The 26,488-nt window shown below is 33.4% G+C and overlaps 1 protein-coding gene across 2 annotated transcripts in view; it reads right to left on the bottom strand.

Annotated features, from left to right (window-relative positions):
• Window positions 1-6,235: 6,235 nt before the first annotated feature.
• Lrrk2 (leucine rich repeat kinase 2) overlaps window positions 6,236-26,488 on the bottom strand; it is a 127,686-nt gene continuing 107,433 nt past the window's right edge. For both annotated transcript variants that reach the window (XM_048802542.1, XM_015493229.2), the window contains exons 42-51: window positions 22,064-22,234; window positions 20,516-20,616; window positions 18,617-18,811; window positions 17,491-17,684; window positions 16,197-16,269; window positions 15,115-15,299; window positions 11,199-11,351; window positions 10,061-10,269; window positions 8,349-8,420; window positions 6,236-7,802 (exon numbers count right to left, since the gene is read on the bottom strand). In XM_048802542.1, the coding sequence (XP_048658499.1) occupies window positions 7,681-7,802; window positions 8,349-8,420; window positions 10,061-10,269; window positions 11,199-11,351; window positions 15,115-15,299; window positions 16,197-16,269; window positions 17,491-17,684; window positions 18,617-18,811; window positions 20,516-20,616; window positions 22,064-22,234 (1,475 nt within the window). In that variant the 3' untranslated portion in view covers window positions 6,236-7,680. The remainder of the gene's footprint in view (window positions 7,803-8,348; window positions 8,421-10,060; window positions 10,270-11,198; window positions 11,352-15,114; window positions 15,300-16,196; window positions 16,270-17,490; window positions 17,685-18,616; window positions 18,812-20,515; window positions 20,617-22,063; window positions 22,235-26,488) is intronic.

The following is a 26,488-nucleotide window of genomic DNA, read 5'->3' as shown; positions in this document are numbered from 1 at the left end:
ATGAGCTTCAAACTTCAAAACTCTCCTTCCTCCTACTAAGCAATGTAAATTACCTGAAAGCTATTTTATAGTTGGGAATAAGGAGCATCTGAGGAGAATGTGTTCCTCACAACAACTTCATGGTAGTATTGTTATCCCTTTCTATCTGTGAGGACATGGATAGAAAGAAAGCTCACTGTATGGAACAATGAGGAGACAGGAGCCCAGATTCACACTCCCAGATTCCTTGATTCTGAAACACATATAAAGGAAAAAAATATTTATTCTGTCCATGCAGACAAACAAGGTAGATTTTTCCCACAGGTTTTTGACATATAGGATTCCAGCTAGTAATTAAAGATTTGGATTGAATATTATTTTTCACTTTCTACAATTCTTCAATGTTTCAAATCATATCACTTTCATTTCCTCCTATTTACATTATCTTGAAAGAATAAAAATTACCTGAAAGAACAATTAAATAATTTGTAGACCAATTTGTATGATGACATTTAGAAAATAAGAAGCACCTGGAAAGCCATTTGTCTCTCATGTAAAGTCGATAACCCCAAAGGAAGAGGAAAAAAGTAAGCTGTCAGCATTCAGTGGGTAAAGGACAGTTTATTCATCTGTAATTGACACATACTTGTTATCTTTATGAAACACCAAATTGTATAAAATAATTAAAGAGCAGTTAGTGAAAATGTGATTACATTGACTTAAAAGCTTAATGCAATAATTCACTTATGGGATTACCACATATTGCCACCACTTGTGTTTACTCTTGAAATAAATATATATTCATGAAGATATTCTATTGTGCGTGGCTAAGGCTTACATTTGTCTTTTGAAATAAAATCCTTTTTTTTGCTAAACACACAGTTTATTGAATGCCAAAGATACTCCCAGCTTTGCTCAATCACAAAGATACATAAAACTTAAACGACCTCTTTATTTTATAAGCTCCTATTACAACAAGAAAAGGATTGTCCAGAAATTAGCAAAAGGTTTTCAATGCGAAATTCCCGTATTTAATTATGTATCACAGATATTGTTCCAGTTAGAAATGTAGCTCTGACACAGTGGATGTGAAACAGATGGCAAAACCCCTTATTGTAGAAAGGGAGAAAGGGGAGCAAAGATAAAGCCAAGTTCATTATGATGTAGGTTACAAAGAAAAAAATAATTCTGTGCTAAAACAGAAGGGTTTTCGCCCAGTGATTTTAAACCTCAGTGTTGCTCTCTTCTGCTGCCCCTCACCCACCAACAACAGAGTAGACTAACTACCTTTCTGCTGTATAAAAAACATTATCCTGCTCAGAACATCCTAGCAGGAAATCGGCTGCTAAAGGCAATTCCTTGGAGGAGGAAAAAACATAAATGTTATCAATTGCACTAATGTTCATACTAGCCAATTAAGCTTGTCTGTAGTTAATTCCACTGACTGAGTTGCACTTACTGTGTTGGTTCAGTAATTTCCGACAAAACAAAATGGATGAATCATTGCAAACTATCACCTTCGCTTCCATGCAAGGAAATGCCCGTTTTATAGGCTGAAATGAAATTTAGACTAGTGTACTGTACAAAAATAGATCAGCAAGTGGCAATTGAATTCGACAAGAAGGCAATGGAATGGAAATGATGATCCTTTATCTATCCATATCTGATCATGAATTTCACTGAAAGAACAAATTAGACTTAGAATTAATACTTTGTGAGTGCTTTCTTTTTAAGCTTCAAATTAATTGTTTGACAAATTAGATAAAAACCCTTGGCACTTGTGGATTTATTGTAATGGTATGCAAGAGCTACTACCAAAGATCCATGATATATAGTAATGCACAAGTTATTAGAGGATTCCTTTTGAGTGAAGTTGATGACCAGACTGAAATTCCTTATGGGATGGTACTTACATGTGACTCAGCTGGGAATAAAACTGACAAACTTCATATGCATTATCTCACTTTATTCTCATCCGTCTAGAACATGAGTACCAGCTTGACATTTTATAGATGAGGAAAGCAGCTCTTCTCTAGCTATTTGGGCAATATGCTCCAGTTCACATGGCTAGTAAATGCTGAATCAGGGATATTGATCCAAGTCTTCCAATTCACAAACTTTCCCTTTTTTTGTTTGTTTTGAAGTGGTAAGGATTGAACCCAGGGCCTCAGGTGTGCTAGCTAAGTACTCTACCTACAAGTTACAACCCCATCACATCTTTTCCTTTTTTTCCCTTTGTTTTTGTAAGTAACTTTAAAGGTGATGAAAGTAAATTACATTTCTACTTTATAAATTCTTTATTTTATCATGATAGAAAATACTTTATTTGGGATTTATTTTTTAATGAGATGAGGAAAACCCCTTATTGTAGGCACAGACTCATAGATTGCTTTCATGTTTCTTAACCTATAAGATCAATTTGGTATTCAATTATTTTTTTTTCTTTCACCCTAATATCCCCCAAAAGTTCATTAGACTTTGTAGGGCAGGGCAAAGTTGGCTATACTTAGGTTCCCTTACTGAGACTTCCACCATTATGTTTTAGTATGTAGTCAAGGTCATAATCACCCTGATTCAAGTTAATTGTTTATGACTCCAGGTCATAAGCATCTTTTTGTGATCATGTACATATTTATGTAAATTACTGGCACTGCAACTTCTTTATTTGGCTTGCATATATAAAAGGCCCATGGAAAGACTTGGGTGGGGAAGACGCTAGAGGCTGCTGTCACCTCTGCATAAAATATGTCTACTATTCCAACTGTGCCCTGCATCTTCATTTACCTTCCTGGATCCTGAATCTGTCTCCAGTGTCTGAGCCCCTGGAGGACACCCTTACAATTTCTCATTTCAAAAAATGCTATATCTATATATAAACATGAATTTTGCCTGCATCTGTAGTTGCTTAAGTATCTCCTAAATAGATACTATAATTAAGTTCTCAAGTAATGGGAAGTTGTTACAAATTTCAGTATTTGACAGGATTTTTTAAAAATTAGTAACTTAATTAATTATTCAGAATAATGGGTTTCTTCCTGGCATATTCATATATGCATATAACATATTTGATCATTTCTGTATTCCCCCACCATCCTCTCTTCCCAACTCTTCTTCCCTCCCCCAGTAAAAGGCTTTTTAGAAAAAGATTGTGCTCCTCAAATAGTGTGCATGCAATCCTTTTGCTAGAAAGCTTATCTCATTATGAAGATTGTTGTTGCTGCCTATTTATCCTAAGTCTATGATTAAATATTAGTCGTTTTTGTTGCCTTATTTGTGTATTTTTTATGTATGTATTTATTGATCTTCTTCCCAGATCCCCCACTTTCTGGCCAGTCTCTGTTTTTCTATAGTATTTCTAATAGAGCATTTGTCACATTGTGTGGTATTTTCATTAAAAAAAAAATGGTAACAACACCCTTTTGGGTGTTCAAGTGGATAAAATGCAGTGAGGCCAAGCCAGAATAACACATATAAGGTACACCTTACACTTTAGTTTTCCAGCTGCCAGATAATGTAGGATGGTGGATTCTCATGGAGGCCAAGTAGCAGCCCCGGGACCCAGACCCTGGTACACCTTCCTTCTCCCTACTCTTTGTCTTAGGCTAAGACTCCTTTAAACAGAAACTTTTCATGTGAAGCCAGGAATCAGGGGAGGCACTCAGGGAAAACCACCTTGTCCCTGTCTCTGCTCACCCATTCAGAGGATACAGACAGCAGGCTTTTGGTTCAGGTGCCTCCCTGCCTCTTGAAAGACAAGGTGCTAGGAATACTCCAAATGCCTAGAAAAATTAGAAGGAATTGAGTATGATCCTATATAATTGTAAGTAGCCAGATTCTGAATTATTGGGAAAAAATGGTACCCTGGGTGGGAACTGGTAAGAATGGAGAATGAGGGCTTCAAGTTTTGCTGAGTTAGCATGGTTTAAAATTTTACTGTACTGCCTGCTTCTAAGTCTCCAAGAAAAACATCCCATTTTTAAGCCGGGCATTAAGTTATCTCAGGTGATGAATGACATAAAGAAGCTTAGTGCCGAAAGTTTGGAATTTCATCTCCCTTTAATATCTGAATATTTATATGTTCACTTTTAATTTAGTCAAGTTCAGAATATTTATTGTTATTTCTGCTGTCATACCAATATATTTTTCTGTCCTGATGAAAAATAAGTTACATTTTAGGTAAAACAGTTTATACACAATCAATACAGTGCTGGACAGAATCAGATTCAGAGAAGCTTTCTTTTTCATTTCAAACTTATACAGAAAAAAAATCTGTTAAAATACTTATGTTTTGATAATAATTAACAGCTTATATTAGGGTTTAATCAGGAAAGACTAAAAATGACTATTTTTTTAATCTACATCAGTTGTTCTAAAGTTTTATTTTTCTTTTAATATTTAAGTGTGAACAATTCTACTAACAGAATTTTTTTTCTAAGAACTTGAAAATAGAATATATTGTGCCCTTCAGAACTTTACCTAGCGATCATGTCAACTATTTTCTTATATAAAATTGAATTTAAATATCCTATAAATTCTCAAGAAAAAATTTTGACACCTTCCTAGAGTGCCATTAATCCACACACAGACTAATACAAAGTTTTATATGAGATGGGTAACAGATCTAAAATGAAAATAAAACACCATCACAAGGTCTTAAAACTCATAAACATGTTTTAAAAATGTTTATTGTTTCATTTAAATACAATGTTCATTTACACATTTTTTTTTAAACTTGCTATATGTATATAACAGAGATGGAGTGAAACTGTTGTTTTTAGGAAAAGCCATTGCAAGATAGTACACAAAATAAAAATTATAGAATAAAATAGATATTCAAAAGAATATTAGAAGAAATTCATGGTTTTATAATGAGAGAATTTTGTAGTTTAATTAGTTATTTTAAAAACAAAAGGTGTTCTTATATCATAAGAATAATACTTCTTACGATAGATCATTAAAGACATGTTAAATAGTCTGAGGAAGAAAATGGTCCTTTTTCTCCAAATCTGATTTGATTTTAATCTCAAAACATGATTTCATAGTTTATTAAATATAAGTTCTAAATATTTGTTTCAAACATTATTCTTGACCATTTTTTTTTTTTTTTTGGTACTAAGGATTGAACTCAGCTGCACTGGACCACTGAGCCACATCCCCAGCCCTATTTTGTATTTTATGTAGAGACAGGGTCTCACTGAGTTGCTTAGCACCTTGCTTTTGTTGAGGCTGGCTTTGAACTTGCTATCCTCTTGCCTCAGCCTCTGGAGCTGCTCGGATTATAGGCATGTACCATTGCATTAGGCTATTCTTGAACAATTTCTGTTTAGTTGGTTTTTTTTGTTGTTTTTTTTTTCATTTTTATTTTTTTTTTTTTGTTTTTTTAAATTTTTTATTGTTTGCTGTTCAAAACATTACATAGTTCTTGATATATCATATTTCACACTTTGATTCAAGTGGGTTATGAGCTCCCATTTTTACCCCATATACAGATTGCAGAATCACATCAGTTACACATCCATTGATTTACATATTGCCATACTAGTGTCTGTTGTGTTCTGCTGCCTTTCCTATCCTCTACTATCCCCCCTCCCCTCCCCTCCCCTCTCCTCTTCTCTCTCTGCCCCCTCTACTGACATTCATTTGTCCCCCTTGTATTATTTTTCCCTTTCCCCTCACTTCCTCTTGTATGTACTTTTGTATAACTCTGAGGGTCTCCTTCCATTTCCATGCAATTTCCCTTCTCTCTCCCTTTCCCTCCCACCTCTCATCCCTGTTTAATGTTAATCTTCTTCTCATGCTCTTCGACCCTACTCTGTTCTTAGTTACTCTCCTTATATCAAAGAAGACATTTGGCATTTGTTTTTTAGGGATTGGCTAGCTTCACTTAGCATAATCTGCTCTATTTACACATTTTTCTATAACTGTCTTTGGTAAAAAAAAAAAAAATGCATTTACATACAAAGTTACAATGAGAGAATGTCACCGGAATAAAAAGGCCCAATCATGTATGCATTTTTTTAATATTTATTTTTTAGTTGTAGTTGGACACAATACCTTTATTTCACTTATTTATTTTTATGTGATGTTGAGGATCAAACCCAGGGTCTCGCACATTCGAGGAGATCACTCTACCAATGAGCCACAACCCCAGCTCCTCATGTATGCATTTTTTTGTGCTTAATTACATAATAAATTAAAACATGGGTCACTTTGAAAAGTGGAAACTGTTTCAGGGTTAAGAGTTTGATTATCCTTCATTGAAATAAATTTTAAGTCTGTACATAATAAAAATGCAAGTCAGTTCTGGGAATATCAAATAGGCTTGTTATGCTATCATGGAGAATTATTTAAAATGAAGAATACTGGGCAGGGCCGATGGATTTACCAAAAGTGATTTTCCTGGAGTAGAAAGATAACCACATATTTACATGTGTTCTTGGCAGTGATACTCCTACTCTGAGAAGACATTTATAACAAGTTAGGTCTAATATAGAAGACTAGATTAGCAGCTGTTTTTACCCATTGTAGCTGAAGTTCTTCTTTAGCATACTGAATAGTGAGTGACACATTTGTCCCCATGGTCTTTGTGGATGTTGTAGAATTCTATAATTTTCAAAATAGAGTTTCTGTCTAAATGATGTAGGGTGTGCAGGGTCATACATTTAGGAGAGTATGAGTAGAAGCATTAGAGAAAAGCAAATTAGGAAATAAATAGCAATGGGTTGGCTTACCACTGAAAATCAAAACAAAATTACAAAAATATCTCTAGAACTAAACAGTGTATTTACACCAATAATACAAGTTTCAGGATGCCCACATTCAAAGATATAGTTGAAAACTAGAAAAAGGATAACTATGTCCTTCCTGTATCTGAGGATTTGATGTGTCATGTTTTAGAGGAAATGTTCATTTTAGAGGAAACTGTGAGATGCATGGTTTGCATCAGCAACAGAGAGCCTTATTAGTGAAAATTCAATGGACTGTTTATAAGTGTATGTTAGTGCATTTAAAAACAGTTCAATAAATAACGTATTATATGGGAAACTACCCAAAATATCTTCATTTCACCTTGGGTTATTTCTAGAAAGCAAGCAACTATTGTGTCTTTTGTGGGTTTTTTTGTTTGTTTGTTTGTTTGTTTTTGGTAGTGAGGACTGAACCCAGCAGTAGTTTTCCACTGAGCTACTTCCCCAGTCTTTCTTATTTCTATTTTTTGAAACATTGTATTGCCCCATAGCTGAAGTTAAAGAGGAACTTGTGATCTTTCTGCCTCAGTCTCCTGAGTCACCAAGATTAGAGAATAGAGATTAGAGGTGTGCACCACCATGCCCAGCTAACAACAATCCTGTCTTAAGGACAAAATTTAAAATAAAATTTACCTTCAGCATGGATAATGAAACAAAAATGATCACATTGAAAATTTTAGTATGAGTACTACAAGTATTTTATACTTATTAATTAATCCCCCAAATTAATTAGGGCATATAGGAAATATAACACTGTATTTTAAATAGTTCCTTAGAACATATTTTCACTGGTAACTATTTTTACATATATTTAAATTAAAAATAAAACATATAAACATTTATTCATATACACAAGTTGTTTCAAAGGATAGAAGTTTTCCTTTTAACATAAATATTTTAAAGAGATATTTACAAGAGATAATTTTCCTATCTAAAGACAAAGACTTCTGATATCTTATTCAACAGATGTTCTTTTCATTTTTTCTGCTAATTCTTTTCTCACTTCAATGTGTTTTTCTAAATTTTGCACTTCATGTGGAAGATTGATGTCCCAAACAGACAAGCAAGATTGTATCTCTATAAAAAGAAAAAAATAAAATCATGCTTCAAACATCCATTATAAAATATTTTTATTTTGTTAATTTATATTTCATTATATATAAGTACTAAACTATTGCCATTTATAAAAAATATTCTTATAAAATGTTAATAATACACAAGGTCTTAACTACCAAATTTCAAGAGGCACATAGACAACTTTATAACCAATCATTTCATTTACTGAAACAAAGAGAGCTTTTTCCAACATTATTCAACATTAGGCCTCATCTGGATATAGGTAAGTTATAAGCAAAAAATATTCACATTTAGTTTAAATTTGAAGTAGTTCTCATTTTATAGTGACTGTTCTTTTTCCCTCATCTGAAAAAATAAATATTTAAGATTCCTAAATCATTGAAACTTAATATTGAAATTTGCCTAAATTATTTACACTGTAAAGAAACTATCAATTAAAATTGCTAAAAGTATATGTAATATCTACTTTAAATTTATAAAACACAATATCTTTTCCTCATTCACATCATTGCACTCTTTGGACTACAGCATCCTATTAAATATTACCTTTTTGTTGTTGTATACCTTCGGTAGTTTTCCGTTTGTACCCCAAAACCAGCATGACATTTTTAAGGCTTCCTTTAAAAAACAAAATACAGAAGTTTTCTATCAATACAATAAATTAAACTATATCAAAAAACAGTAAAGTTGCAATTCTTAATTATGTGAATCTGAGAAAGCAGCTAAAGCTTTCTATAAAATAGGTTTAATTTTATACATTACTTCTTCTAAAATTATACTATTAAATGGATAATGTGTATAAAAGTGTTTTTGATACTACAAGGAACAAATATGAAGCATGGGGATAGAGAGTTGGATAGATGCATAACTGACCCTCCATCACAATATCATATTATCAAGTCATTCACTAATTAATCTGAAAAATGTTCATCAGAAGTCTTGTATGTACTAGGCTATAGGCTAGGTCCTGGGAGTAAAGAGATGTCCAAAAAAACACAGACCCAACTCACATGCAGGTTATATTCTGGTGAAGATATTGACATTAGTTGGGGAAAAAAATCATGACTGATGAATGCTATATAAGAGAGGTACAGTGAAGCCACATCATTGTGCACCTTGTAGTCTATGTTTAAATTTATTTTTTATTTTAAAATAAATAATAATCTACTGAAATGTCAATATAATTTCAATTATGAACAACCATGTGGGTTCCAGAGTACATACAAACTAAATTAAATAAAACAATATTGATCAAATAAGACAGGGAGATAACCCACTGAGACCTACTAATCTGCTTGTGTGGACCCATCCTGGTAGTTAACAATCACCAAGAGCATCTAATCTACTTCTGTGCAACCCTGATATCTATAAATGACAAACAGGTGAGGGTACAGGAGAAACACCTTTCTTAAGATATTCTTGCAAAAAGAATCTATTTTCTTCACCATGGTCAAACATTGTATTGCTGACATATTAAACTTACATAAACTTTACTTTTGCAGAACTAAACCCTACACTGTTATTTTGTGATCAGCTTTGTATATAAGATATTATAGCTTTCTGAATAAAATAATTAATCAAAGGAACACATTGAAATACATTTTATGTGAAAAATACATTTCACATAAGAGCCAGAACAGACATAAAAGGTTGAACAAAACTTATCATGATTTGTCAATATTTGTAGATTGTGGAGTTCAGCATATATTGCTACAAGAATTTTTTTATAGAATGAACAACCAAATGGTATTCTTTACCAAGGGTGGGCAGCTTGGACTATGACCAAAATAAACATTTGCTTTAACTTCTTGAATGAAATAGCAAAACATACTCAAGGCTATGTATTTCCCATTTTTGCCTTTAGGTAATAAGGAAAAAAGCAAGTAACACCCAAATCAAGGGGCTAGGATAGTGGTTCAGTGGTGGAGCACTTGTCTAGCATGTGTGGGGCACTGGGTTCAATTCTCAGCACTACATAAAAATAAAATAAAGGTCCATCAACAACTAAAAGGAAAAAGAAAACTTAAAAAAAAAAAAAGACCCAAGCTGAATGTTCAACCTCGGTCATCTGTTTCTCTTGGGGGACTAAGAGCAGCTTTTTCCTCCACATTTTAAAGGGCCTTATTTAAAATGTATCCCAGACCTGTTTCATTATGTGAAATTTGAAGGAACTCCAAACAAAGCTGGAAAGTGAAAACTTAAATTTTAAAATAAAGGCATATTTTTATAATCTTCAAGGACATGAAAAAGAAACTTGCCTAACTGTGCCGCCATCATGACTCTAACAGAATCACAGAAGTTGTTAATTATGCGTATAACTCGACGAGTTGAAAGATCAAGGAGTAAAATATGGCCTCCTCCAGTTCCTATCCAGAGAGCAGTGTTCTTCTGAAGGCAAAGAGTTTTCACTCTCCCGGAATACGACATTTTGTGCTTTGATTCCTTATTTATTTTTACCATTATCTCCCTAGGAATCATAAAGAAAGTATGCATTAATAATTTCATCAGCAATTAGGGGATAAAAGAGATTTGTCTCTCTATATATGTACATATAATAACTTTTCAAATTATGAATATATAACAATTCAGTCATCCCTTGGTATCAAGGGGGATTGGTTCTAGGAACCTTCCCCGCTCACTGCAGCTACCAAAATCATAGGTGCTCAAGTTCCTTTATGTAAAATGATATAGTATTTGCATATTACTTTCTCTCCTATATAATTAAATCATCTCTAAATCACTTATAATACCTAACAAAATGTAAATGCTGTATAATAGTTGTTATGCTGTATTGTTTAAGGGATCATGGCAATAAAATGTTCAGTACAGATGCAACCGTAATAGGTCTAACTTTCTGATCCTAGGTGGGTTCAATCTGTGCACACAAAACCCAAGTATATGGAGGAATGACTATATACATTATGAGGGCTTTGTCTCTCACATGTTGAATTAGATCGCCATGTCTGTCTGTCAGGGTCTTGAGCCTCCCTCCTTACTTAGTGCACTGATCAGGTCATTTTGTGACCTTTTTCTTTATATTACAGAATCTTTGGGAAAGTAGTTTTAATTATATATAGTAACATCTGACTCTGTGACAATTCTAGACATATACCCAGTAGTCTAGAATCCAGTATGGCCACTTTTAAAAATGACTGTTTCACTAGAGAATATTCTTAGTAATACCATATAGTATGTTCCTATTCTTTTATTTTCCCAAAATGAAATGTACAGGATATCAAAAGATGGTGCTGACAACCATTAACAATTTTGTTTCTGCATTTTCAAAAATTTTCTATTTACAGGGAAAAAGAAAGAAAAATAAGCAGAGCTCCCTCCTTTGTGCATTCTGAAGCATAGAGACAGTTCTGGCAAGCAGAAAATAACCACAGAACTTACTTTAAAAAGTGTACACAGTCTATGAGTTCACAGAGCTTTTCAGTTTTCTTATCCCACACTTCCACAACAGGGCTATTTTTCTTAGCAATATAGAGAGCTGTCTCTACTGCCACAGCTATGATATTGGAATCACTGAAAGCTGCATAAGAAAACCTAGGGAAGGAAAAAAGAATGTCAAAAAAGTCATGATACCACCTTATGGTTGTTCCTAAGGCATGTAAATTTAACACTATTTTGGAAATAAGCTAGACTATTGCCCATGTTCTCCTGTAACCATCCTAAATTGAATATGAAACTTACTTTGCTACTTTACTTACTTTTGGTTACTTTATATTGGTTTCTCTTGATAAAAATAAAGACTATAGTTAATGTTTATTCCTGGTTTTAGTTTTAATTTCAGCACTACCTGGTTCTTTATAGAATTATATGTTGCATCTTAAGTTTTAAAAGAAATATGACATTTGTAACTTTTAGATGTTGCAACTAAATCACTGTGGTAATGAATATTTGGAAAATTAAAAGCTAGCCATCTATACCTAGAGTTATAAAGCATAAGATGTTGAAATTTCAAGTTTAATGACCTATCTTTAAGGGCTAAAAGGAAAGGTATTCTTGCAGAAACATAAGTTAATCAAGTTACAAGAAAAAGATCACCATCGTCCAAGCATAAATGGAAAGTAAATTGTTTACCATTTACCCCCTTTTAAAATGAAGGAAAAATACCAGCATTTTAAAATAACTCTCAGCCAACCTAAGACATGTGGCATTGTGTGTATTTCACAAACAGATTGGCAATCCTAAGCCGTATCTGCATGGCAAGCTCCTAGTCAGCCTTTGAGGCTTAACCTAAATGTCAGCTCCTCTGGAATTCCTCACTGACCTATCAAAATAGAGCAACCATTCTTTCTCCCCACTGTTGTAGCTGTATTTTTATAGTCCTTATTAAACATAATAACATTTTAGCTGAGCATGGTGGAGCACACCTGTAATTCCAGCTCCTCAGGAGGCTGAGGCCAGAGGATCATGAATTGGAACCCAGCCTAGAGACCTTAGCAGTACCCTATCTCCAAATAAAAATAGGAAAATAAATAAACAAACAAATAAATAAAGTACTTATTTATTAGTGTCTCCCTCACACTAGATGATAATTTCTTAAGGACAAGCATGTGTTTTCTACATATTCACAATCTAATAAGGAGTTATTATGAGTAAGTACCTCTGATACACCAGGCAATTTATTAATTGTTCTGACTGTATAGCAGACAGAGGATGGACTGATGAAGAACAAACTAATAGAACAGAATGAATTACCAGAAAAAAGTAAAAATAGTTAAAATTGCAATTGAATCACAAAGATAATATGAAAATACCATAGGGATATGACAATAATTAATATATCCTAGGGTGTAAATATTATTTTCTCCACTTTTATTTATTCTGCCAAGGGAGATAAAAATATTTTGCAAGAAAGCCACTACATTTTAAGTAATTTCTTTTGAGGTGCTAGCTATCTTAATATAAGATAGTTCCAATTAGCACAAAGTTTAACACAGAATTTTAGAAAACACAAAATATTTGTGTGTTATCTTGTTTAATTCTTAAAATAAACTTGTATAATATGATAATCTCAATGTATATAATTATAGAAAGAAAAGCTTACAAATGCTAAAGAATTTTCTCATGGTCACATGACTATCATGTTGTAGACCAGGGACACAAAGCAAATCCTCTGGAGTCTCCTGGCTCCAAAGATAACTTCTTTAACTAACTACCACGCCTTTCATTCAGGGTTTGCTGATGGTGATAAGGAGATAAAGATGATGAGGCAACACAGGTTCATGAAATGACATCTCTTTAATGGGGAAGAGTCCAGGAAACAGAAGATGCATTTTTAGAAAAAAAGCAATAGTTTCAAGTGTTTACAGGTGTTTATGGTACTGGTTCATAATTTCTTTTGAGAGATTATTATCTTTGAAAGACTGATATTTGTGGATGTCCTCTAATGAAGCATCTATTCTCCAAATCATATGGAATTTTAAGGGGGCTGATTGATACCAATGATGCCATAAAATGCTCCATGAAAAGAAGCAATTGCAGGCCTTTCCTTTAAGGGTTATCAGACTTGTAGAGTTGGGTTAAAAATGTAAATGAAATAATGGGAATGCAAGTATCCAAACAGTTACCACATACGAGTTATCAAATTTGAGAAGCAGACAACTAAAATCCTCATCCACCAGGTTTTATATCACAGTGTATCTTAACCCTGACCATGTCCAACCCAGAATCACCCGAAAACTGGAAAAGCAAAACAACACTGAAGAGTGGGCCCTATTTTTAGCTTAATTGGTCTGATGTCATTGTCTGCAGTAGTGCCCAGGCACAAGATAATTTTGACCTACCTTGTGGTTTCTAAGGCACAGTCAATGTTCAGAACCAGCCGGTCTGGTGGTATTAAGAAACTATTTTTAATGCAATCATAAAAACGTGACAGCTGTTATGGAAGGAAACAGCAGATGCAATGGAAGCACAAATCGAAGACAGGTAGGATCAGGAACAGCCACTTAGAGGAAGTAACATTTGGACTGAAATAGACAGAGGTCATAACAGACAAAAGAGAAAACCGTACCCAAAGACCGGGGGACAAAAGGAGAAGACTGTCTTTGAGAAATGGGACAATTTCAGTTTGGCTAAAGCACAGAGGGCTAAGAAGTTCAATACATAATCTAGAGAGGTAAGCAGGACTAAATCATGGTGGGCCTGGTAGGCTACTTGGGCTTCATCAAAGGACAATGGCATGCAACTGAAGAATTTTAACGAGAACTGGAGAGGAAGGTGCTGTTGTTGGTGCATAGATGATGGATGATAGTCTGGCTCATGGTAGCAATGAGAAGTAAAAGGACTTGAGGGATATTTATAATTAAGAGAGTCAAGTGAATAATGGGGGAAAGTGATCAAAGCTTATTCCCAAATTTCAATCTGGGGCAACTAGAGGGATACTGGAAACTAGGATGGTCCCTGAAATAGGAATTTGTGACCCAAAGCTACTAACAATCATAATAATAGTTGACATTTGTTTAGAGCTTACCAAGTGCTAACCACTATATTAAGCTCCTTACATTAATTTTCATATTTAATCTCTCAAACACCCCTTTGAAACAGAGTGTATTCTGATCTTCAAGTAAGAGATAGCTGAAGATTTGAAAGGTTCTTCACCAGCTCATAAAACCAATAAAGACCGAAGTCAATATTTAAACTTTAATTTATGCTCTTGCCCACTGCCATCCTACATCGCTTATCACCAAGGAAAATAATAAAAAGAAGCAAACAGATCAGGTTAAATTACAATTTAAAAATTGAAAAATTGGAATGAGGTTCATATTTTATTTATTTATTTTTTGAAACTGGTATCACTAGCTTGGCTATAATTTTGATAATCAATTATCAAACCTAGAAATGGCTTCAATCCGACAAATCTGTTTTCTACAATTTATTCTTAATGAAATTACCCCAAACTGTATATATATATTATATTCATATTATTACATATGATATACGAATATTACATATATTCGTATATCATATGAAACTCATGGATTTAGTACAATAGTGAGTTGACTGCCTTGTAATTCCATGTCTAATTTGAAACAGAGATAATAAAATTGTTAAAAATGTAATTGGAAGATACAGTAGGATAATGATGGGTTTATATATTATTCCAAAAGTGATTAAACAAGTTGAATTTTTAAAATGCATTTCTGCTTTCTGGAATTTTCTATGATGTGTATTTATTTTTATAGTAGACAACTAAATTATGCATTTTTAAAATGTGTTCATTTTAGATTATCAATAATATTGATATGATTGTAAACCACAAAAATAGATGGTAGATTAGCTGCAGAGAAAGGAAACAACTTACAGTTGATTTGTCCTTGTCTCAATGAGTTTCTGAACAGTGAAATCATTAGAAAAAGAGAAAACCTTTGTGCCACATCCTCCCCACATGATGTTCTTTTCAGCTGAATTCACGGATTCACTCAAACACATCAGTGGAGTGCTGACATTTCCTATATTTAGTGTCTTCAAAGGAGCAGCTCCTTTACACTTTGACAAAAAGAGAAAACACATTCAGCATATTGAGTATCTATGGAATGGAACACAATAAAATTCTTGCTTTCTGAAACTACTTCCCATTTTAAAGGACTAGAGATATCAAAATAAAAGTTCAGACATACTTTTCAAAGTATAAATAATATTCAGTATCTAAAACAGGACTCAATTAAAATATTATCCTTATAGCCAACTTCTTTACTTCATAAAAAAAATTGTATGAGGAATAACCTGGGGCTTTTACTCCACCTCTGTGTCTCTCTTTAGATAGTAAGGTTTGGGTATCGAGGAGTATGAGTGGGTAGGAAGTTGAGTGAATAAATGAATCCATAGTTGAGTCGGTAGATAAAGGAATTAATGCTTTAATGACTAAATTTTAAAAAATGAAGATCATAAAGTTAAATGATTTTTTCAGTGTGAAGAAAAAGTTAATGGCAAGACAAATTTGTTCCCTCCCTCCCTCCCCTCCTGTGTGTGTGTGTGTGTGTGTGTGTGTATGTGTGGTACTTGGAACTGAACTGGGGCTTTATGCTAAGAACACTCTCTACTAAACTGTGCCCTCAGGGCACAAAACAGATTTAAAATTTGAATATTCGTTGTTTTATTTCACAATATATTTATAAGGAATTAGCTGCTTCATTCATACCATTTCTAACACTTCAAATCCAGTCTCATCTATCATGTTATCCTATTCATTCATTTAAAAAAATACAATCAGCAAGTGTTTCAGAGGATCTACTGTGTTCAAGACTTTATGAAGCAATAAAAAAGTTAAAAAGCAGAACTTAATGATCCTTGTTCTCAAGGAGTTTATAATCACATAGCAGAGGGATGAGATACATAAAACAAAGGGTTTAAAATGAATTTGATGTAGAATGCATTGCACATTACCTTAACAGCCTTATCTTCAAAAATCACTAAATTGCCATCAGCAGTTCCCACCAAAAGAAAATTCTTTTGCTTGCTAAAAGGAAAAAAAATGCCAAAGTTGTTCCAAAAAGAGCATTTATATTGACTAAGAAGTCCTTAAAGTTCTCCCCAGCATGACTGAACTTTAGGCAGGTTTCTTGCTGACTATAGTCTCCTGCCCTCCATTTTCTTGGAGCTTTTATTTAGAAAACTTGCAATTATAAATTCTTTCTCAGCCCCTTTGAGATGTAAATCTTTCCCCAGCCTCTTGACAGTTTTATATACAGGAAAGTCTTTCCCAAGGACCTAGGAGCCATCCCTTTAAAATTTAGTCATCAAAAGAAATGGCCTCCCTATTTCCCAGTCACTGTGGGAGAGCAGGGGACTACCTTCAATGAGAGCACATTAGCCAAAGCAGATGGCTATTGTTAATGTGTTAACAAGCACCCACAGGATCCTCCAACACTTTTCTACAACTGTAGCTCACCTTAAAACTCTCCCACTTCTGTGTCAGTGGTGTTGGGTTCAATCTCTCTCTCCTATCATGATTGCCTTGAATCAAGTCTACCTTGCTTGCTTAATCATCAGTGACATTTTTTCTTTAAAAATGTCCAAAGAGTTTCAGCTTCAAAATTGCCAGTGAAGTTTTTATTTCAGGTACCAAAAACTTTTGTTTCACATTTTTCTGATACTTCAAGTAATGACTTAAACTAGAGAAGTATATGGTTCATAATCTTAATGGCCCCTGGACATTGTCTTGTCTAGTAGTCAACATATGACTCATATCTGAAATTTTGCCATTTAGATAACTTTCTTTGAGATAAGATCCCTATAAATGATAAGAGTTTAGTCACTTTTACCTATATAACTTATTAATTTCTTATATTCTTTTCCAATTTTGTGGTTATATTACCGACATGTTTAAGCCTGGTAAATAATAGGCTGGCAATATACATATGTATATACATGTATTCAAAGAAAGAATTAATAAAATTCGTCTTCCAAGAGGCCCTACCAAGGAATGTTGACTTGAGGAGAAGTAGATATAGGATCACAGCTGAGGTAATAGCCTAAAGAAACAGTTGGCTCATTTTATGACCCTACACATAGAAAAATAACAACTTCCATTGTGGCCCAATTCTCTTGAGTAGATGCAAACCAATGAAAATAGGCTAAAAATGAGGAATCTTTGGCAATATGATAAAAATTTTGTATAAAATTAAATCATCTACATGGTATATGATTTTCACTCAACTAAATCCACAACCCTACATACCTTTGCTTAGAAAAGGAATTGCAATACAAACAGGTAATGGCATCAGTCATCTTTTCAAGGGTGTGTCTCTTACTTCCGTCTTCGGTATTGATGACCAGGAGAGTACCAGACTGTGTCCCACACACAATCCAGCTTTGCTTTTCGGCAGGAAGATGCACCAAGGCCAAGCACAGTATAGTACTATCAGCTACCTCCTGTTAACAGAAAATAATACTCTCTACAGGACTTGGCTCAATAACAAGAACTTGTATAGGACAAAAAAATGCTTCACCAACATACATAACTTCTTTATCTTTGTGCATTTACTTTTAAAAACAATGCCAATTTTATTCAATTTTGAACAATATTTGAGTTAACTGGCAAACAATTTATGCCTACCTAGAATGCATCTGAAACCAAAATTCCGAATTATTTTTCAGTCTCAATTATCATTCCAACAAAACCATATGAGAGAATTGTTGAATCTTAAGCACAATTTTAGGGACAACATTTATTTTGAGGCAAAAATCAAAATATTAGGTTATTTTTTCAGCTTAAAATTTTACCTATTAATAAGTTTTATCAACAACTTTTTAGCTTCTGTGAATGGTGGCTGTCATCTGCACAGACCTGCTCTCTTCACCACAGAATGCCAGCAGCTAATGGGCACAGGGTACGGGTTCTACCACCCTCACCTCTGGGCAGATGGCAGCAGACAACTAACTGACATGTGAGAATTAAACGCTGGTCCTCTTGCTGGGTGGCAGGAATTCTGTTGTGCTATTCACATTCCAGAGTTTCTTATGAGTAGAGGCTGAGGCTCAGTTTCCTCAGAAACCACAGTTGTGCTGAGCTTCTGCCTCAATCCCTTCTGGCTTCCTCTACTTCTTTCCAAACTTCTCACTCCCTAAATCACATGCACTAGATTACCTGTCTCAGACCCAAAACCCATATATACTTTGGTTTTAAAACACACCAGACTAATTTCATGCAAATTCCTATGTTCTAAGAGAAAGTTAATTTAATAATACTCCTGCATTGGCTCTTATCTAATTTCTTTCAAAGTAATTTTAATTGGTATATGCTTTAAAATATATTAAAGTAAGTGTTCTAAAAGACTTATGATTTAAAGAGTATTCAGATTTACCTCAGAAGTGAGTCCTTCAGTGTTTAAGTCAAGAAACAAGAGCTGACCTTTGTCAGTGTGCCCACAGCCGAACCAAACTCGTGCATTCTTGCTGTTAGGATTTGTAGCAACCATGCATTCAACAATAAGGTTTTTGGGTATTAAAATGTGTCTCATCAGACAGATTAAGTCAGCTGAATTCAAAATGTCAAAGACCTGAGAAAGTTTTAAAATAACAAAACAACACACATATAAAGTTATTCCTCTTTAAAGATTGAATATAGAACTAAATGTCGTAGCTCTATCAAGCAAAACCTGAATTTGTTAAACTGTGATCTACTCAGATCATCAAGATTAATAATCCAAACTACAGATAAAATTACACTGAAACAAATAAACACTTTCAAACTATGCATATTTTGTATATTTGTATATTTGGTATTTCTTTTTAATTTGAAAAGAACAGTTTAAAAGTGTCAACTGACCAGAAGTTTAGCAATATAGAATTGAATGAAGAATAATTCTTTCAAAAATTCTGGTCAGTTGGCACTTTTGATCTGTTCTTTTCTTTTCAAATTAAAAAAAAAATACACACATACACACACACACATACACACACACACACAAAAGAGGATATATCGTGCCCAGTATAAAACTATGTGTAGTCGTTTTTTAATTTTGTTGTTGTTGTTGTAGATAGACACAATACCTTTATTTATTTATTTATTTATTTATTTATTTATTTATTAATTATGTGGTGCTGAGGATTGAACCCTGTGCCTCACACATGTCAGGAAAGCATTCTACCACTGAGCCATAACCTCAGCCCCATATGTGTCATTTTTTTCAATGTAGTTTTATCTGTAGTTTGGATTATTAATCCTGATGATCTGGATGAATCACAGTTTAACAAATCACAAATGATTTGAAATTTTATGTATAATTAAGCTAAGAATAGCTAAAACATACCTAGAGAAGAAAAATAAGTGAAGAGAAGAAATTAAATAAAGCTACAGGAAAAATAGATAAGTTGACCAATGGAAGAAAATATGTGTATGGAGATGTCTATGTATTTTTGACAAATTCCAAAATGTTCATGTCAGATCAGTGAGAAAGAAAGGAAGAGAAACTAATAAATGAAGCTGGAAAAACTGGTTTTCTATTTAGAAATAGGAAATTGGACCCAGATAAATATACCAATTCTACATGGATTAAGAAATTAAATGCCAAAAGCATAACTTTAAAAATATTTTTAAAAATCATAGGTAAATATTGTTGTGACTCTGGGTGAAAGGACTTCTCAAAACAGGACTTGAAAAGTAATAACCATAAAAAAGATTGCCAAATTTATACATATTAAAATTAAGAATGTCTTCTGCTCATTATGGGATACTCTAAGGGACATTGAAAAAGGAAAGCCACACGAACTCAGGGAAAAAAAATTTAACATATATAATTTAAAAAGGATGAGTATACTGTATTTGAAGAATGTCCTTTTCTTACTGTGATTTGCAGGCAAATGGACAAAATAACAAAGAGTCATTCCACAGAAGAAATACACACACACACACACACACACAGAGACATCTGGGGTGCTGTATATATTTTCTGTGTGTGCCAAGATAGTGGAGATTATAGGAGTCCCACCTTATAATTATTTTCAACTCTATGTTTGTGTCTGTGTTTATTTATGTGTTTGAGTACATATATTTGAAGATTTTTACATATTATGTTTATATACGTAAATATATATGTGTATATACATACATATATATATATGTATATATATATACATATATATGTGTGTATATATATATATACATATATATATATATATATATATATATATATATATATATATATATATATATATGTATATGATGTTCTACACAAAGCAACAATTTTTGACCATAAGACTACCTGGGCAGAAGTAGGCCTTTCTTGAGGATTTTCTTTCAAACACTTTTTAATTAACTCTTCAACCATAGGCCATGGGGCACAACCATATTCTTTAACTGGATCTGAAATATGAAAAAATACAATGCAAGTACACTAAACAAAGTAAAAGTTATTTATTTTCTCTCAACATATTTAGAAGTTCAAACATTGCAAAGGAAAACATAAAACACTGAACTTCCTGATCCTATAATTATTGTGAACTCACATATTACAAAACTAAAACAAATTTTACAACTTGGTCTCCACTAAACACATTAAAACAGATGTTTTTATTCCTTATGGTATAGAAAAGAGACACAAATACCAAATGAAAAAAAAAATAAGAGATTTCCATTTCATACCTGTGTTTAAAGTAAATTTTTATTGTTGTTGTTTGGGGGATACTGGGGACTGAACTCAGGGACACTCAACCACTGAGCCACATCTCCGGCCCTTTTTTGTATTTTATTTAGAGACAGGGTCTCATTGAGTTAATTAGTGTCTTGCCATTGCTGTGGCTGGCTTTGAACACTTGATCATCCTGCCTCAGCCTCCTGAGCCATGGGATTACAGTATGCGCCACCTCACCCGGCTTAAAATAGATTTTGAAAACACTTTTGCTTATATACTAATCAGGTCTCTATGGAAACACTTTTTAATACTCAAAGTAAGCAAGCATTTAATTTTCATATCACCACAACTGGTTTGTGTACATTTGTTTTTTATAAGAGGAATGCCATACTTCAGGTTGGTGCAGAGGAGAGTATGGGATACTTTCCCTGGAAACCTAACTGCTAAAATAAGGGAATTGACCTAGCTCATATCCAAAGTTTATCAAAGTAACAATAAATTTCTTTTGCCATTATCTTTAAAGGTCCCCTAAAAGGAACAGCAAATGCTATATTCTTTATACCTGGCCCATAGTGTACACTGAGAAGTTATTTCTTAAATGAGAAAGAAAGCAGAATACATGAGAAACAGCTAAATAAATTTAAATGGATACTTCATAGTGAAAACTAAAGTGATGATCACAGAATGAATGACAAGGTCCTAGGATTTCTTGAAAGTATGGGAAAACCATTCAAAATAAGGTTTGAGCTTATTAAATACTCATTTACTCATTCTTATTAATAATTTATTAATAAAATTATTGTTATAAATAATTCAAGCTTTCCTTCCTGCATATAAACTATTTCACTCCAAGAAAATGAAAATATTATGGGCCAGTGGGCACATGGTAATTCTTTATGAGAATTAGAAGCCACCAAATTAGGTCCTAAAGGTAGTTTTCCCTCCCTGAGTATTCTAAATATAATGCCAGATACACCAATATTCACTTGAGATTCTTTAGACCTAGAGCTCTTACATTTTCATATGGTTTTTATTAATGTATCACAGGATTTTAAAATGTCCATACACTAAACAGAAATCATCAGCTATTAAATGAACTCAGCATACAACTACTTAGAAATGAAGTGGCTGGTATCAAGGGAAAAAAAAATCTTTATTGTACATAAAAATAGAACTTACCAGGCAATTTTCCTTGTATTGCTAATTCATCAAACTCATTTGGAAACTTCAATCCCTCTACTATTCTACTTCCAGTTGTCAAAATGTCATAGAGTAGCAAACCAAATGAATAAACGTCAGCCTGTTGGTTATAAATGACATTTCCTCTGGCAACTTCAGGTGCACGAAACCCTGAAAGCAAGCAAATACAGCAATAAATATGCCCAAGCCTAGGGCCCACTCATCCAAGAGGGTATATTCATAAGCTATGTGTCATATAAGAGAGTTGGGGAGATAAGTTCTAAATCATGTCATGCTACCTCTATAAACAGACAGCTTGATAGATCAGTGAATAGCCTTGTCTCAGGACACTTCACCCCAAGGTCGAGCCTGAAGGATAATAAGATCTTTCAATCTTTATTATAAGATCTCATAACCCCATTATAAAATTTTCAATTTTCAATTAGATTAATTTGAGGGATAAGGATAAACATTCAAAAATAAATTATTAAGTAGAGATTCATAATTAAAGAAATGAAGCCTCATAGGAAACAAACCTGCATCATTTTTCTCATTCTTAATAAAACCTATTACCAGAGCAGTGACTTAAAAAGAGATGGTGAGAAGGAAAGAACTTTCCAGACTTCCTTTAAAGTCCCTATAACCTGGACTAAAATTCCAATGCTTCCATTATTTCCAGGACTGAGGACATGTCCTACCAAATGAAAAAATAAAAATAAAAACCCTAGTTATTAGAACAAATAAAAGTCCTCTCTCTCAGGCTCATACCTGAAATTCTTTTAAAGGAAAATAAATCTTTTATTCCAAATTTCTTTTAAACACTTCAGGGAAAAATGGAGTGACTTCAATATTATTAGTAATAGTAAAAATATCAGCAATCCAAAGAAATTCATCCACAAAAGGAAAACAGCTAATCAATGTATACTATGCAATCTATAAAAAAAAATTTCATAAGGCAACATGCTATAACACAAATGCAAAGAAATTGTACAATATAATTCTGGATGGATATAAAGCTATCAAATGTATGGAAAAAATATCTGATTTTCTTAAATGTGATAATGGTACTGTGAATTATTATAAATGGATGTCTTTAGTTTAAGGAAATACTCGCTTATATGTTTACCAAAAACCTAGTGCAACATCTACAATTTAATTTCAAAGATTCATATTCTTACACAAAGAGAGCAAGAGAGAGAACAAGTGGGCAAATTGTTTATAATCAATGAATCTATGCATAATGGAAATGGGTATATATTGTACTATTCTTTCAACTTTTCTGTAGGCTTGAATATTTTCAAAACAAAAAGTTGATGGGAATGTACATAGATTAAAAACTAGAAAAAATGCATTCAGATGTAATACTGATGATTTTATGTGCTAAAATTTGTGTTCATTTTATTTTCTTTTTTAATATGTCCATATTTTTTTACAATGAACATTGATTATAGCAATTTAAATATGCAGTCAGGAAAGTAGAACAGTGTATTAGCTCACAGCCTTCCAGGAATAAATGACTACATGTGGAAATTGTTCCATTTAACAGCCATCAAGAGGGAAAGTTCAGCAGTCCTTCACCAGGCAGAGGAATCAAAAAGATGGAGATATAAAATTTGAGCATGATATTCCCCACTGTACTAATTATTGGCATTCCCACTCTCTAGATATGAAAATATATTGATATGTCAATATGCTATCTTACATATCAGTTGAATAATAATATAGGTAATATTTACATGTTATAGTAAGTAACAGACCTAATATTTCAGTCTTAAATATATTTTGCATTTCTGAGAATAAGAACATTTTCCTATGTAACCATCTAACACCACCCTCACACTCTGAGCTTATGAATTGTGTAAGTAATTAGGACTTCTAAAACATATCCCTGATAAAGCCTACTTGTCACATAATATAAACAAACCTAACAGCTCTTGATTCATATTACTATACCATTTTACAGACACCTTGAATGTTTAATATGATATGCACACCACTACCTGTGGTAGACAGAAGAGACTTCTCATTTTACAAATGGCACATGCTTCTCTGAAAAGTTATGTGGTTTTCCTAAGGCCACAAATATAATCAATGGTAAAGTAAAGAGTCCTTAAAAATAATGAGCTACCCACACATTAACTAGCTCCTTAACTGTCTTTATGCTTATCTCTTAGAATTTAAAATGGATTTTGGAATCTGATTTAAATCTTGTCTAATTATTTATTATTCATTTAACATGTTAGTTGAATATCTATTAGATCAATGTACTATTCAAAGACTATTAAAATGTTCAGCATATTTCTTTCCTTGATAATTTTACTATTAGAATTTGAAATCAGGATCATAGAACAGGATGAGACTTGAGGGTTCATTTGGTCTAATTTCTAAATTCTCCTCCAGTACATCTAACACCACCATATATATTTTATTATAGCTTTTATTTCTGTAGGCATCAATTCACAGAGTAGAGTTGCCCAAAAGTTTGGAATTTTTTTCACAATGATTCAGAGGACATTAAGAAAGGTAATCATGAATATATGAAAAAGAATATTTACTTCAAAATGGAAATGCTTTTAACCTTATCTTCCCCCTTTCAAAATTCATGTCTCCATTGACATGATCCCCACTATGGGAACATAAGATTATTTATACATTCAGTAAGTACTTAAATTATAATACCCTTATAATGCCTCTTTAAATTCATCCAATTAATTTCTAGTGTCCTTGACTGCATTAACAATTTACTGATGAACACCACCCAGCTATTAAGTGGTGGATCCACTCTGATACTTCATAAATGTTCAATAAATTATTGTCAAATGTATGCATAAATGAATAAAATCAGTTTCATTTTCCCTTGAAGAAGTATGACAATTACAGTGTTGAAATAATTAGGAAAATATAACTCATTGTCTAAAAACTATTTTTAGAAATAATTTTTCAGAGAAGTTTGCATTTCAACACGTGTAACAAGTAAATAAAGATCCATAGATAAAGAAAATGAGAAACTTATGAATTAAGTCTGAGTATACATCACAAGGTATTAAAAAACATATATTTTATTTCTTTTTTACTTCCAGATAAGTATGAGCATGGCATGTTCATAATCTCAGATGAAAGTGAGTAAACAGAGAACATCTTATTTACCCAAGACTGTCATATTTACATGGATGTTGACAGAGCGGAAGCCATCAGTCGGCATTCAGCATTCATCTCAGTCAACACTGCAATTGTCACAGGACCCAGAATTAACTGTCACTCTCAGCCGGAAATCCATTTGAGTTAAAGTTGAAACTTTCCAAGTTATTTAAAGTTGAAATCATCCATCCCATTTACCTTTCAACATGTAGACAGGCATCACACTACAGTATAATCACTGAATTTTTTCTGCCTTTGGACCCCCGACTGCGTGGTGCTGGGGCTCTGCTGTTAGACCGTGTGGGTTTGCATCTTGAACTGCCCTACTGACTTTTTTTTTTTTTAACATTCCCTATGCTTTAAGTTTAGGACTAGGAATAGAACCTATATCAGAGGACCTTCAGGATTAAATGAGATAATCAGCCCACACAAAGGGCTTAGCGTAAGCCAGGCATGTAGTTCACATACTGGAAAGGCTTGTGATTCTTACAGTCCTCGCTAAGCAACTTAGTTCACCCCCACTCTCATGCACACCCAGAGGAAAGACACCACAGTAAGGGTCATAAAACACACAAAGAAGTTTAATGAATATATGGTCATTCATTTCTCAAGAAGTTTCCATGTTAAAAGACATAAAAATAACAAGAAGATCTATTAAAAGGAAAAGACACAGACAAGTCACACGAGAGAGAACTGTTGTCTTCTCAGAAAGAATTGCTTGGGAGAAGGAAAGTTCGGTGATAGTAGGAACAGTCATGATAGGTGCTGTTATTTGAAATTTGAGGCAGAGTTTAGGGCTGAGATAACTAGAGTGTTGTAATAATAAATAGGAGTTTGGGGAACTGATAAGAAAAAAATGTATTGAGTGATCTGAGGGAAAACTGGGCAGAAGAAAACAGATTAGGTCTGGGTTTTTTCTGCCATGATCTTTCTCCATGTTTATATCACCAAAAGTCAATAGAAACTCTAAGAGATCAGGAACATGTATCTGGCTTGGTATTAAGAATTTTATGGTCATAGAATCTTAGAAAGGTTTTGACCAAAACCAGAAAATTATATGGTAAATGAAAGGCTCCGAGTGTGAACCCAGTTGAACTGAGCTAGCTGCTAGCGGTGGCCTAGACCACTGACGGAAGAGGCAGAGCTCAAGTCCAGAGGCACATCAGTAGTGACCAGAGAGATCCACTAGCCCCTTCAGTGGATAAGACTTCAATAGTAGGCTTAGCACCCTGTGAACACAAAGACAAGGTTGGGGGTGCAGGAGGAAAAATAGCAAGCCCCACATGA

This window comes from Marmota marmota, unplaced genomic scaffold, assembly GCF_001458135.2.
Source record: "Marmota marmota marmota unplaced genomic scaffold, marMar, whole genome shotgun sequence".
Taxonomy (NCBI): Eukaryota; Metazoa; Chordata; class Mammalia; order Rodentia; family Sciuridae; genus Marmota; species Marmota marmota.
This window is presented reverse-complemented; position numbering and strand designations above follow the sequence as displayed.